Source organism: Macrobrachium rosenbergii, chromosome 10 (assembly GCF_040412425.1).
Source record: "Macrobrachium rosenbergii isolate ZJJX-2024 chromosome 10, ASM4041242v1, whole genome shotgun sequence".
Lineage (NCBI taxonomy): Eukaryota > Metazoa > Arthropoda > Malacostraca > Decapoda > Palaemonidae > Macrobrachium > Macrobrachium rosenbergii.
In genome coordinates, this window is record NC_089750.1 from 49,789,408 (window position 1) to 49,804,407 (window position 15,000).

General features: G+C 37.1%; 2 protein-coding genes across 3 annotated transcripts in view; one reads left to right on the forward strand and one right to left on the reverse strand.

Annotated features, from left to right (window-relative positions):
* LOC136842621 (rabankyrin-5) overlaps positions 1-15,000 on the forward strand; it is a 379,842-nt gene that overhangs the window by 176,768 nt on the left and 188,074 nt on the right. The window contains 4 exon segments of the mRNA XM_067110236.1: positions 2,320-2,361; positions 2,363-2,441; positions 2,757-2,796; positions 2,799-2,905. Coding sequence (XP_066966337.1) covers positions 2,320-2,361; positions 2,363-2,441; positions 2,757-2,796; positions 2,799-2,905 — 268 coding nt within the window.
* LOC136842622 (uncharacterized) overlaps positions 11,467-15,000 on the reverse strand; it is a 33,512-nt gene continuing 29,978 nt past the window's right edge. For both annotated transcript variants that reach the window (XM_067110237.1, XM_067110238.1), the window contains one exon: positions 11,467-12,866. In XM_067110237.1, coding sequence (XP_066966338.1) covers positions 12,610-12,866 — 257 coding nt within the window. In that variant the 3' untranslated portion in view covers positions 11,467-12,609. The remainder of the gene's footprint in view (positions 12,867-15,000) is intronic.

Genomic DNA, 15,000 nt, shown 5'->3' on the forward strand with positions numbered 1-15,000 from the left:
CCTCACATGGGCAGTTTGGCAAAACTTATGACGTGTTCTTGAACGGTTCCCGATACCCTGATAGAGGGCGGGGGTAGGGGGATCATTTGTCGCATCGCTTAGCGCTTAGCGCTAAATTTGAATAAATACTGCCGTGACGCCAAAGACGTACAGCTATATGTAACTACCGGGTAAGTATAAGTGAAACGTTATTTTATCATCATAAAATGTCATTTTCTCTCTCAAGCCACTTCCTTTTGCCATATTAACTCTACCATTTCAGCCTTGTAATAAGGGTGGTTTCATCCTAAGCCCTTTCAGAGCCATGAGACATACCATTAAGCTGGAGGTCACTCTATCTCTTTTCATAAGGCAATGCATTTTGCATTCATACTTTTCCAAGTGTGGAGTTTGAGTCATCCAGACTTGACTTGAAGTCGAGGGTTGGAAGGTCAGGGATGCATCAGCCTCTGTGGTTTTAACATGAACTCTAACATTAATGCAGTTTTAAATATTGAAACCTGGAGGTCTCCATCTGTCCTTGCTAGGTTTTATTTAAGGGATTTAACTCATAAATAATTAAATTTGAAATCAGTTGGCCTTATTGTTGATGCAGGTCTAGCGTTGTCTCGACCTGAAAAGCCTTCATGCTCCGTGTCTTCATGAGGACATCATCTGACTCACAGACATAGATACCTAGTGAACTAGTTTGTTGGTTAGCATCAGTCTCCTTCCATTTTATAGTGAAATGCACCAAAAAGTGATCCTTGTTAGCATCAAGACTTTTGTTGGATATACTTGCTTTAAACCAACAGTTTCATTGGCCCAACACCTCTGTATTTTAACAGCTTATGAAGGACTTCTTGACTTTCAAGTCCATTCCATCCAAGTTACCACTTGGTCTGTCACAAAGTTAATGAGTTTGTCTTAAAACAAATGTAACATAAAAAAACAAATGAATTTTTTCACTTGACCAATGACTTCGTGAAAAATTACCCATCTCCGTGCCCCCTCCTAATTGTGCTTAGTTCAGACTTCTTCTGTGGAGTGTGGAGATTGCATTTATTACAGTTTAGGCTATTATAAAGTAATAGAGTTGTATAAAAAAAATAAATATTTTTTTAAAGATTTTATATTTTGACATAAGTTCTAAAGTGAAGACTGGCAAATGTGTCAGAAGAAAAGTGGTCATAGTAGTGAAGGCTGCTACCTACCAAGTATTGTAGTAGAATTAATAGAAGAGGTTACAAATGCTTGAAATGTGTAAGAGTGGAATTGAGATGGGATTTGAAAATTATGGGAAGCAATACCACACTTATAATGACCAGTAAGGAAATGAGTGATGTAGTATAGCAAGTGCAGATGTTTATGATGAAGAGATGGTATGGATGAAGGGGAAGGATTAACCTTTGAGGAGGTAAAGCTTTTTAGCTACTCTGGCAGCACACTGGCTTGTAATGCTGGAGTTGTAAAGGGTATTAAAAAATGGACAAGCAACAGCTTGGATAAAATAAAGATTGATAGACTACTGGTAATTGAGGTATTCTATTAGTAAACAGAAAAAAATATATGGTGCCTGAGTAACACACAATTCTGTTTACATGTAAGGCAAATTTATTATAACTAGCTTACCAGGACCTTTGGTTCTCATAGGGCTCATTGAAAGATTAGTACTTAAATGAAAGATGAAATTGGAATAGAATAAAACCAAAGTGGAACATCAGGTTGGAAGGAAGAAAAGGTACTGGATGAAAAGTAAAAGGCTGAAATTAGAACAAATGGGACCAAAGAGGCATTGCAAAGATTGTAGACTTACAAAGAATATGGATGAAACTCTTAAAATGTGTGGCTTAACAATGCAAAAAGCATAGAGAAGATTACATTATGAATCAGGAAGTGGCTAAGTGGTATGGTGTTCAGAGATTGGAAAATAGATTAATATTTTCTGGGCATGAGATGAGAATAAGAGAGAACTGTCGTTTAGAGAAAAAGTGGATAGGAAAGAGGCAGGGAACTAACCATAAATGGGAATTCAGAACAAATTGAGCAAAATAGAAGAGAGAGGAGAGCGATTCAGGTGTGTAACCTTGTAAAAAGACTACTTTTCATGTAAAAACTTTGATACAAACCATTTTTTCACACATATCAACATTGACGTTGACATATGTTGGCAATTAGACTCTTTTCATGTTTATAATCCTGTGTATGGACTCTTGCCAACAAAACTACTGCACTTGGTAATGTCTTGAAATGCAATGTATGAATTTCATCCTTGTTCTGGGTATGGGAATAATGCTATAATACTGTTTTTTTATTATGGTGTTTGTATTTCTTTTACAGATGTGAAAAAGCATTAATGGGCTGGGTAACAGTTCGAAACTGTGAGACTGTACACTGCAGCTGATGAAATAGGTGCCAATACTTTGAGAGACCATTGTTCTACTTTGATATCTACACATTGGGTAAGGTAGTGATTTTTATGTTGAAAAATGTTCACTTAGTTTAATTTGTAATTAGTTAACTTTTAAGAACTTCAGAATGTGTAACAACACCTTGTTGTGGATGAGTTAATTGATATATGCAGTAATTTTTTAATGAGAAGTGTAGGTTAGTAATGATTCTGCAAAATGTCTGTGATATGTGAGATACACAGTTACAGTATAGGTGATTTTTATGGAAGAAAATACAGTATTTTTTAAATTTACTGTGGTCCAGGGGCCTTTTAAATTTTTCTGATATGAAAAAAAGTAATTTTCCCTTCATAAACTGTTCTTCAGAGCGACTTCACCCCAGAAGACTTTTCTCACATGTCTGCTCCTCCTCCTATGCTATGTTCAAGTCCAAGACGAGCCATCCACTGCATGCAGCCATCAGACTTCAGAGAGAAGATGTTGTGTTTCTCTACCTCATTGAATATGATGCTCAGGTAAAGTGTTTCTGTAGTTGTGTATTTGTGCATGATTTAGATATACTTTTTAGCTCTTCCTTTCCTTAGCTTAGTGTTTAATAAGACACAGGTGTCCTTAAATTGTTGACAGTAACAGTTTAAAGATAGGGATGCAAAAATTACTCTTATTATATGGTAATTGAATAAGGAAACAATATGTATCAGCAGTGCAAAAAAAAAAATTGGTCTTGTACTAGCGGCAATACATACACAATTTTTTCAAGTTTCATGCAGAGACAAATTTTTGACCGTGGAATTGTAATGAAGAGAAAATTGCTGAAATATAGTTGGCATTAATGTTAAGCAATAGGTTGTATAGCCAAATTACTGAGTTTCCTAGTGATGATAATGCAGAATGGAAAACGCATATTATAGTGACTCAGGATGAATATATCCTTCTCTTAAGATAACCATATTATTTTGAATGAATCTTACTGTAAAAGTTAGCATATATCTTCACACTATTGGGTGATACCAGCATTCAAAATAAAACAAAATAATGCTTGGCTAATCCGCTAGGACTGTGTCTGCAATCACTTGTTTCCCACCAGGTGGCACTGGAATGTTTACATTCTTGGCAGAATTCTTGATCCTGTATCCTTGTGGAGGTGGTGTGAATTGGCATTAGTAATGATTTTGATGATTTCTGGCTGATTATTTCCTGTACGGTATTGTGCTGTTTTTGCATTATGTCATCTACAACAAACAGAGATAAAAGCATTAGGTTGTATAGGATAGAGATTGTGGAAACCAAATGTTTTGGCTGTGCATGATGGCCACATGTTTGTTAGCCTAGCCATTGAGGCACAAGCATCATTTCTTTGTTGTGTTGATAATAAGGAGTGATCTGATCAGAGGATGAAAATTTTGTGAAGCATTGGAAGATGCTAGAGCCCAATAGACGATGTAGACAATTAAGTGGGGCAGGCCGTAAACTTACTTTGTCTTTTCCTTATGTCCTCTGGTATTGCTTCTCCTCCTCCATTAGTCTACCTGATAGCTTAGATTAATTCCTCTCTCACTCCTGCTTCTCCTTCTTTTGCTCCCTATGTGGTTCAGGAGAAAAATAACAGGTAACCGAGAAATATTCCTTTATGGTTAGAAATTTGACCATATATATGTTAGGGCGAGATTGCGGCCCTCCTATAGTGATCAGCCTTTTCCAGTTTCAACCCCGTGAGAGAGGAGGTGTCGAAGCCTTGGCATCTGTCTGTAGCCCACCTTCTGGACTCCCCTGGGTCTGTTGGTCTTCTTCGTGGATAGGGAACCATTGCGTGTTTAGGGACCAGTGTCTGTGCCCTTCACCACCTCTCTTAACCGTCTTCTGGTTCAAACTTGGCAGTTCTCCGAAGGAGTTATTTGGCAGTTAAGGGCTCGTGTTCACCGGTTCACGTATCATCTGTTTTGGAGAGATTGATAGTGATGTATGTGAACTGGTAGAGTTATTTAGGCACATATATTGCATTTACTTCAGTAGTTTCTGAGCTGTGTGTCAATTCTTCTGTTATCATTTACTCAGTTACTCACCCTGCATTGTCCTCTGAGTGGACAATAACCCTCCCCTGATTTACTGTACTCAGTTCTTCCCTCTTATCACCTCATATTTGTCACCATGTGACATTTTTTCCTTTTCATAATAGCAGCCCTCCCTCTTCTGCCACTTATTTATCTAGAGTGAGGCAGCCTGGTGATAGAACGGCTCTCACTTCCCAGCAGTCACCTCTTAAGTGTTTTGCAGATGGTTCCAGCTGTCGTCATGGTTATATGGCAACATCATACGAGAACCCTTTACCTTTCCCACCCAGCTGTCTCTCTTCCAGCCGTCCAGTACATACTACTGCACTGGCATTCTGTGACGTCATTGCTGATGTTCTGTGGTATGTCACCTTCTCTGGCATTTTTTGCCTCACCGTCATCGTCTGTAGATTGCTGTTTTTCTTCCGTCTCAGTTCTTCCTTTAGACTTTAGGGTTTCAACCCTAATTTGGCTGATTCTCCTTTAGTATTTAAGCTATGCATAGCTTGTGTTGTTCTGTTTTCACTTGCATTTGCTGAAGGTGAATCCATTGACTAGTGCTCTTCAGTTCCTTTCTGCCTTGGCTCCTCTTAAAATGAGTTATGGTTTGGTGCGCATTATCATGGAAGTAGAGCCTTTGGGAATTGGATGAACAGTTGAAAGAGAAAGCTAGGAAACTGTTTACTGTTAAATAGCTCTGCACCTAACATGAACAATGTAGTGTACTCGCAACCTAGGCAATGTGCTGTTAATCTAAACAACATAGGCAATCTCTGAAGTGTGTCCTTTAATGCTGGTTCTCTGAATCCTAATGCGTCTATTTTCAGTTTTTGAAGCTGCCTAGAACTGGGTTAGGACTTAGATACAATATAAGTTTTCACCTTCCTCTGTTCAACATGCAAGTTTCAAGTTCTTGGACCTAGGAAGTGAAGACTCCTCTAGTTAGCTATACATATATGTATATGTATATACAGTATATGAAATATTTATGCATGTAATAGATATTTATGTATGTATGTGTGTACTGTGTATACATACAGTATAAGCAGTAATGATGATGATAATAGATATAAATATTAGCCCTGAAGAGGCAGAGTTTCTTGAAGATGCATCAGACTTTTAACCTGTCCTTGATAGACCTACTTCTGAGGCTAATGGGAGGAATGTCTTAATCCTTTTACAACTAAGTTGTAAAGTACCAGAAACCGTTGTGTATATATCATTAAAAAGTAGCCCTGCTCACCATTAGTAGCTGTTTTTGACAGCTTCCCACCATTGTCGCCTTAACCTCTAAGTGTTTAAGGCCATCTCCTAAGATGTCTTAAATCAGGAGATTAGAATTAGAAAATTCTTAGTGCTACCTTTTAAGTCTTCCCTCTAGGGTCTTGCCCCTACAACCTTTTCTGCGTGCAAGTTCCATGTAGAATTTCCCAAACCACTCTCGAGTTCTGCTTCAGTAGTGATCTGGCTCACATTCTAAGTGAAAAAATTACAATTGTAACCATAACTGATGTTTTGAAATCCCAGTTCAAGTAGGCTATGTGGATGCTCAGAAGGCCGTGTACCGAGTTTCGGAAGTGTCTGGCAAAGATTCAAGAAGAACCTTTGGTAGTGATGGTCCTCAGGGAAGGATACTTTGTACTTCCTGTTATATATTTACCCACTATCAACTTCCTGATATCCTTCTCTCCACACTCTTCACAAAGAGAGGTTCTGATTTGGGAGGTGTAGATTGGACAGTTGTTATGCAATGAGGCCATTGAGACATTTTTATTTCAGTCACCAAAGTTTTACCATTGTTTTTTCTTGTTCCCAAGACCTCAGGGAGGGAGCTGGAGGCCAGTTTTGGACATTTCCAGTCTAAACAAGTTTATTCATAGTACTCCCTTATTGATGAGTCATTCACTTTGGTCCTGGCAAGCCTTTTGGAAGAGGGGCGAAGGTTGATTTCTGTCGATGTGTATGACATGTATTTTCACATCCTGGTACACCTTCAGCTGCAGAAAAATATACTCCTGGGTGTTGGCATTTTTGGCATGATGGAATCATCTCCTTGCTATTAGAGTAGTTCTCTCATATTTGGACGACTGGTTTGTTCTCACCAGTTTGTTTCTGACGACCTTGAGGGTGAAGAATTATGTTTTGTCTAGCCTCAGGACTGGGCATTTTGTTCTGCTTTGACTAATCTATGCTTTTCTAATCCAGTCAGTTGCTTATCTGGGGATGAAGATTAGCTTTCTCTTGTTGGGGGTTTTCCAACAGAGAGATGGATAGACAATTTTCTACCAGTTTTGAGAACTGTAATGGGTTGGCCTGTAGACCTCAAGAACCTTTACACTGCCCTGAGATGTCTCGGAGGCAGATTGGGGAGCCAATCTGAGAAACATTTAGTGTCAGGGAGTGGGAAGGTAAACAACCTACAGCTTTTGGGATTTTGGAATGGTCTTACACAAGCAGAACATCTAGTCAGAGACAATATGATTGCAGTCTTTCTGACAATTCAACCTCTCATTTCTCACATAAAACAACAAGGAGACACAAATCAAGAGATTTGTTCAGGCTAGCAAAGAAACTCTTATCCTCTAGACAGAGTCCAGCAACATCATTCCACTACCTTATTTTGTCCTGGGGAAAAACATTGTTATTGAAGACCAACTCAGCAGAAAAGGGTGAGGTCTTTGGTCAGATAGCCTCTCTTCCTCAGTTTTGCCAGAAATTGTGGAACCTTTGTGGAGCCCCAAACACCAATCTGTTCATGACTGCCCAAGACACTACATTCCCAGTTTACTGCCCTCTGTGCCAGGATCGTTAGGCATGGGCAGTTGATGTCTTCCTTCAAGAATGGTTGAATCTAGACCTTTATGCTTTTCCTGTTTTTGCTGTTTTGAGGAAATACTCAACAAGTTGTGAGCTTTGCTGAACACCAGGATGATTTTGATAGCTCATTCATGGCCCCAAAGGAAATGGTTCCCCTAACTTCCCTTCTTGGTGGTAGATGTTCCTCATTTCTTCCGTTCAGGAAAGATCTTTTCAGACAATCTTATTTTAGAAGATTTCATCAAACCTCCACATGCTTCATCTGACTGTGTGGAGATTGTCAGTTGTCTGTTCTGAGCTAAGGGCATTTCTAGAATGGCCAAGGAAGCAATCCTTAAGTCTAGAAGACCCTCCACTGTTAGACTTGTGTATCAATAACAGTGGTCAGTTTATTGTTCGTGGTGCTTGTCCAGAGTGATATTCAGCACCCGTTCCACTAGATATACTGATTTAAGTTCTACCAGTAACTCAGGTATGCAAAGCAGTTATCACAATTATCAAAGGATACCAGTTTACATTGCATTCAGTTCTGTATCATGCTGACTAGAATATCACTCATGATTTAAAGTTTGAAGATGTTTTCAATCTTTTGTGCTGGAAATTTCAATCTTCCTATCATGGTTTACGATGAAATTTAGACGTATTCCTTCAGACTTTAACATAACCTGTTTGAGCCTTTTGATAAGGCATTACTTAAGAACTTTGAAGAAACCTTTCTTTTAGCTCTTGCTGCAGTAAAGTGTATTAGTGAGCTTCAAGTCCTTTCTTGTATTTGGGCTTTATTCTAGTGGCAATCTCTCTTTTCTTTCATTGCTTAGAGAAAAGATATAGAAGTGAAAGCCCTTCTCAGATTTGTGACAGTGCGTAGTTTAACTGCTTTGGTAGGCAATGAAGAAATGGCTGACTTATGTCCAGTTAAAACTCTTAAGGGTTTACCTGGACAGACATAAACCTTTTAGAGATAAGAATTTATCTGTGGTGTTAGAAGGCCAAACACTCCTATGTCCAAGAATGCTCAAGTCAATGCACACAGAGTTGATTCCTGAGCTTTTACCATTTTTGGAAATAATCCTCATGGCTTTATTTCCTTTAAAACCTTTTCCTAGAGAAGGTTGTCGTGCAGCTCAGGGGAGATGTAACTGTTTTTACCTCATTATTTGCAAAATTTTCAAATTCAGTATGAGGTGTAAAGCCCTTAGTCCTATCGTTGCAGTGGGGATGCTGTCTCCTGAACCAAATATGACAGTAACCTTGCTTTCTATCTTATTGTTAGTTGTTAGGAAATCCTGCTACAGTACTGTATTGAGTTTTGGGAGCATGAAGTACACATTGGTGTACAGGAACATGCATTCATATATGAAGGTGGTAGTTGTTTTGAGTTGTGGACTCTAAGTTATGGGCTTTTGACTCAGGCACAGGAGTCACTAGTAATGTACAAGATAGTAATTTTTTCCCTGTAAAGATCCTCTTGACAAGTCTCACTATGAGGGCCTTACACCCTGTTGTGGTTCCATTGTTTGGCGACAGTACTTGCCAGTAAGGATCACACAAGAGGCTGAAATGTTGAGAAGCTTTTTTCCCCTTATTAAAAAGCTTTTAGAGTGCTTGGCAGAACATTGTCTCTCTGTCTGCACTAATCCACCAACCTCATTCAATGTGGTAGTCAGCTAACTTTAACAGTAGGTAAGATTCATTCCAAATAATGAAAATTTTCATGACCAAATTATTTATTTGGATATTTACTTACTGTTAAAGTGGAAACCCACCCAGCCTCCCCACATCTTATTGGGTGGTCATGAAGAATTCTTGTTCACAAGAATGTAAACATTCCAGTGCCACCGGGTGGGAAACAGGTGATTACAGAGACAATCCTAGTGAGTTAACCAAGCATTATTTTTTTTTATTTTGAATGCTGATCCCACCTAATGGCGCGAAGATATGAGCTAACTTTAACAGTAGGTAAGCATCCAATTAATTAATTTTATCATGAAAATTTTCATTTTCCTGTGTTGAAGATGCTCTGACCTCAAAGGTGTGCCTGAATTTTGAAAAGAAAAAGTAAATATAAAATAAGATGGCAAACTCACACATTGATGGCTGTTTTGGTTGGTGCACTTAGCAATTTCAACTTTTCACAATACATTTAAAGTACCATGACTTTGGCAGGTACAGCATATTGATTATTGTAATTTTTTTAGTTTATTTATTTGAAAAATACTTTTTGTTTTGTTTTTGCAAGATTTTTTATTGTAATATTAAATATACTTTTCTGAATTTGAGAATTGGGTTAAGAATGGAACTTAACCATAGAAGAAGTAATAGTACAATAATTATATGGTGCAGATGAAGAAAATCAAGATCCAAGGGGAGTTGGGAAAGGTTTTTATAATCATTAAGTTGTTAAACAAGTTCACCAACTGAGAAGTTCGACAGCGAGGCACATTTCCTGCATAATGGGGCTGCATTCAGTGAATCTGGTTGCTCATGGCAGAGAAAGGGGATTGGGGATCAATTGTGAATGTGAAAGATCTCTGTTGAAATACATCTTATGAAAAATTGACAAACAAGAGACTTTCCGTTGATGGTCCATGTCATAATTTCTACTATTAGGAAATAGAAACCACCACCACGAACCACTCTATCTAAAAAGAGGTAAATCTGTGGCAGAAGCTGACGTCCACACCAGAGAACAATATTCTACTAAAGGAAGTACAAATGACCTAAATCAGGTTGTATTGATTTTATCACTGTTATAAATATATGAAGCCTTACGAACAATACCTGACTTTCGTGCAGGACTTGCTGAAACTTCATTAGATGTTTCTCAAAATTTAGATGTGAGTAAGAAGTTACACCTAGATTAGTTAAAGCTTCAGACTCATTCAGCAAAGTTCCATCCACCTGAAGGGGAGGATGGGGTGGGAAATCTGTGAGATCTGCTAATCAATAGTGTTTTCATTTTACTGGAGTTCAGCCTGATACCCCATTCTCATAAGTGGAGACTTCACTGCACCCACAAGTGTAGCATCATTGGCATACTGATCAATCTTGTTTTCCAGGCCAACAACCATATCACTTGTATGTACTAAAAATAACATTGGACCAAGAACACTACTCTGTGGAACTCTAAACACAATAGGTCTTGGTTCAGTAAAGATCCAGTCCACAGCAACTCTCTGCTGCCTACCTGTAAGGAAATCTTGAAGTAATCCTACAACATATCCACCCACTCCAAGATTCTGAAGTTTGTAAATAAGTGCCTTGTGATTTAAAAATCGAAAGCAATACTAAAATCCATTTGAATTACTCTACACTCAAACCTTTATCAAGTCTAAAAGAGCATCGCAAGTACATAACTACTTCCTGTTTGCACACTAATTATCAGCTAACAATCCTTTAGATTCCACACTTATATAGTGGCTTAAAAATAAGTTTTTCAGCAACTTTGGAGACCGCAGGGAGAATAGAGATTGGCTTGTAGTTAGTGCAGTCTGCAGATGTGCCACTCTTTGGAACAGGATCTTTGCAATATTAATGAAGCTTCTTATGTGTTTTACACATTTTTTCTTGATGATATTAATTCATAATATTTACCACAACAGAGCATTTTTCCGTCAGGTTTTTTATACAAGGTAAAAGGTCTTATCCATATGTTTCTTAGTGACATTCGCAACACCAGTGTCTCAGTTTCATGAAGAGTAACTCTCTCTCTCTCTCTCTCTCTCTCTCTCTCTCTCTCTCTCTCTCTCTCATCCTTTTGTGTTGGCAGGAATTTCTCCATTTGTTTTTCTAAACTTTTTGATAAGTATTTTTTAGTTAATAAAGCTGTAACATTTAGGTATTTTAGAATCTTTATAAAAAACCTGGGATGTGAACCTTGTCAAGAGCATATAATGTTAAAAGTACAGTACTGTAATATGTAAATGAAGTACATGAATGGACTGTGTATAAGAATCCCCTACACTGCATTTTTTTCACTGAATTGTGCTTTGAGTTAACCTAAGCTGTGTAGTAGGTTCCACAAGATGTGTTAATAGTTCCTTTGGAAGTGAATTATTTTTGAAAAGTCTTTACTTACTCTCCAATGTTTGGTAATCTTTTATAGTTCTCTTCTGTTTTGAGTTGCTATACATAGAGGGATAATGAATTGGGAAATAGCATGTTAACTATTTTTTGAAAGGTATAGTGGGATAAAATAAAGCAAACAATGTTACCAAGAGTATTTTAAATTCATGTTCCATTGTTAAGGATCACAATCATTCAATCCTTATGACAAAGTAAGAACTGTTATTACAAATCCAAAGAAAGACATTAAGTTCCATCTTCATCCAATACTGTTATTATTATTGGTATATTTTGAGTATTAGTGAAACACTATGCTGTATTAGAGCAGGACCCAGAGATATGTACAATGGAGATTTTTTATTTAAACTTTCATTTGTTACATTTACACTTACTAGAACAGAAAATTTATATATGGTGACAAATAATGATGTATAGTGAAGCTTTAAGGACATACTGATCCTTCATTAGAAAATTGGGTGTTGAAATTCTTCTTACTTTATGAGAAGGCATTATCCATCATAAAACTAATTTTACTTTCGATTAAATTTGCTCATTCAAAGATACATGACTTTTAAATGTTGAATCCTCTCTTCTGTAATGGTTAATAGCTGAATTTCAGAGTGTCCTTGAGGTTTCTTGTGTATTGTTAGGAAAGAGTTTATTAACATCACACAAAACCATATAATTTTAAAGAGTTCATCAGTATTGTTTAAAAGTTTTAATTCTAACAGAATTTATAACTAAAACATTTAAAGAAATTGAAGGTTAATGATTTACAAAGGAGGTAATTTTCCTTGTTGAGTATTATCGCCAAATACCTTACATTAACAATGGGTATCAAGATGGCACTGCACATTGCATGTTTTTGAATCTGGTATGAGATAAAGCGCAGTCATACACATGCATAAATATCTAAATTGAGAAACATTAGGGACGCGGCATACACTGTAATGCTCACCAGTGTCACATGAAATAACATAGTACATATACAACATGGCAGTAGAAAAGGAACCCCTTTCTTCTCCCCTAGGGACAAGATCCCAGCCCACCACAGGCTGGCCACCTTTGATTTGACACCTCCATACCAAGCTTTTAAAGAGAAAAAATATATATAACATGAGTTGCTAATATTGTAATACTGTAGTACCTTTGCTAATGCATCAAGCACCATGTATACAATCATAGAGAGTGACATACAGTATACGTTTCATACAATTAGAGCAATCACAATTAATTTTATTTGATATTAAGCTACCTATAATTTTACCATTATTGTGGTACTCTCGTCAAGACAACATCCGGTAATTATTAGTGTATAATATTGTAAACACACACACAGCTAAAAGCAAGAGATTAGACACTTGATGGTTAGATAAAACTTTGTTACAGAGGTTGTAACTGCAGTAACAATATTCAGATGATGGTGGCTTGTATGCACTTTTATGTTGTATGCAGCCCTCTTTGACCAGGCCTGCTTCAGCATAACGGGCATGGTCTGTAGTATTCGGTGTGCAGCCATCCATTGTGGTGACCATCACATTTTCTGAAAAGAAAAATACACATGGTGGTTTAAAGTACACATGGTGGTTTTAAGTTATCATCATCACTTTCATGCATTTGTGTCTGATAAGTTATGACTGCCTGGGCCTTGCCATGGTTGGTGTCATGCTCTTTCCATATCAAACTCTTCTCTAATTATTCCCCTTCTCTTCTTCCCAACACTTAAACCACCTTAGCGTTTGAAATCTTTATCAGTTTTCCAATCATGAATGCCACATCTGTTAAATTTCCTCATTAGTGAAATTATTTTCCTACTCAACACACTCCAGCCTTAAATCTTTACATTTTTAGTAACACTTGTATAGATTCTCCATGTTCAGCTTTGTTTCCATTTTCTTTTATTTCAGTCCTCTTCCTCCTCCTATTGCTCTTTTATACATGTTTGACAAGGAAAATTCATCACTCTATTTAACCTGCACTCTTGAGCATCCTTCGACACCACTTATTGCAATCTGGTTATACTCTAACTACATTTATCCTTACACAGCAATTGAACTTTCTAGTTTGCACCTACTCCTTTTCTACCCTACTTGTCACCATGATCTTGGTTTTGTTCACCATTTTACTTCCACTCTTCCAGTTTTTAATCTTACAAACATACCTGAGACTCTTCCTTTGATTCTGATGTTAGCAGCAGGTCATCTGCTACAGAGGCTGTATCTTCATTAGTTATGATATACAGAAAAGGGCACTCACATTGTTCTCCAATTCTTATGACATATCTGAACTCTAGGTCATGTGTTGTATCATCTTACAGCACCATCAGTTGCCCAGCAAGTCTTTCTGGTACATTCTACCTTCTTAATGCCCATCTAATTGCTTGTCATGGTATTCTGTCATGTTTTCTCAAGGTCTGCAAATTTACAGTGGGGACTTCTTTTTGTTACCGGTACACTTTATGGGGAAATGTTACCATTGTGGAATTTTGCTGGTGTAGCTGTGAATCCCATAGAAAATTATGAATTTTTTAGGCCCATAGAAATTACCAATAAGAAACTGAGGTTCAGTGAAGGTAATTTATTTAATTCTTGTAAGCAACATAAATGATAAATGAGGCTTTAATGCCAAAGAAAAGTTGTATATCATAAAAAAAAAATTCTAGTGTAAAATGCAACAATGCCAAAGAACATTAGCCTTTGCCTTCTGGCAAAACTAAAGATGGTTTGTGGTTAGTCTTTTTGAATTGAACCCGCTATATTGCTCATGAAAGAAAGTAATTGCAGTAGCCATTTATTGGGAAGATATCTAATATTTTCTTTCTTTTATCTCTATTTTATATTTTACATGCATAATATGCAGATGTAGATACAATTAGGCATGCAAGTTAGGATTATTCATAAGTATGGGGATATCTGATTCAAACTCCCTTAAATTAAGAATAAAAGGAAGTTACCCTGGGATGTGAAATTACCATAATCATGATTACTGTGTGTTTAAGCCTTGAATGCTAATCGAATGTGAAACCCTCACAGCCTTATAGCAAAAAGATATCGAATGCGAAGGGATTCTTAAAACTCTCACAGCATTATAGCAAAAAGATATCGAATGTGAAGGGATTCTTAAAACCCTCACAGCATTATAGCAAAAAGATATCGAATGTGAAGGGATTCTTAAAACCCTCACAGCCTTATAACAAAAAGATATTGCATGTGAAGGGATTCTTAAAACCCTCGCAGCTCCATAGCAAAAAGATATTGCATGTGAAGGGATTCTTAAAACCCTCACAGCCTTATAGCAAAAAGATATCGAATGTGAAGGGATTCTTAAAACCCTCACAGCCTTATAGCAAAAATATATCGAATGTGAAGGGATTCTTAAAACCCTCACAGCCTTATAGCAAACGGATATTGCATGTGAAGGGATTCTTAAAACCCTCACAAACTTATAGCAAAAAGATATCAAATGTGAAGGGATTAGTAAAACCCTCACAGACTTATAGCAAAAAGATATCGATTGTGAAGGGATTCTTAAAACCTTCACAGCCTTATAGCAAAAAGATGTTGCATGTGAAGGGATTCTTAAAACCCTCACAGCCTCACAGCAAAAAGATAAAGATTTCTGTACCATTGTTGTTAAATTTACAAGGTGGTTTGTACCATTGAATATATACATAATAG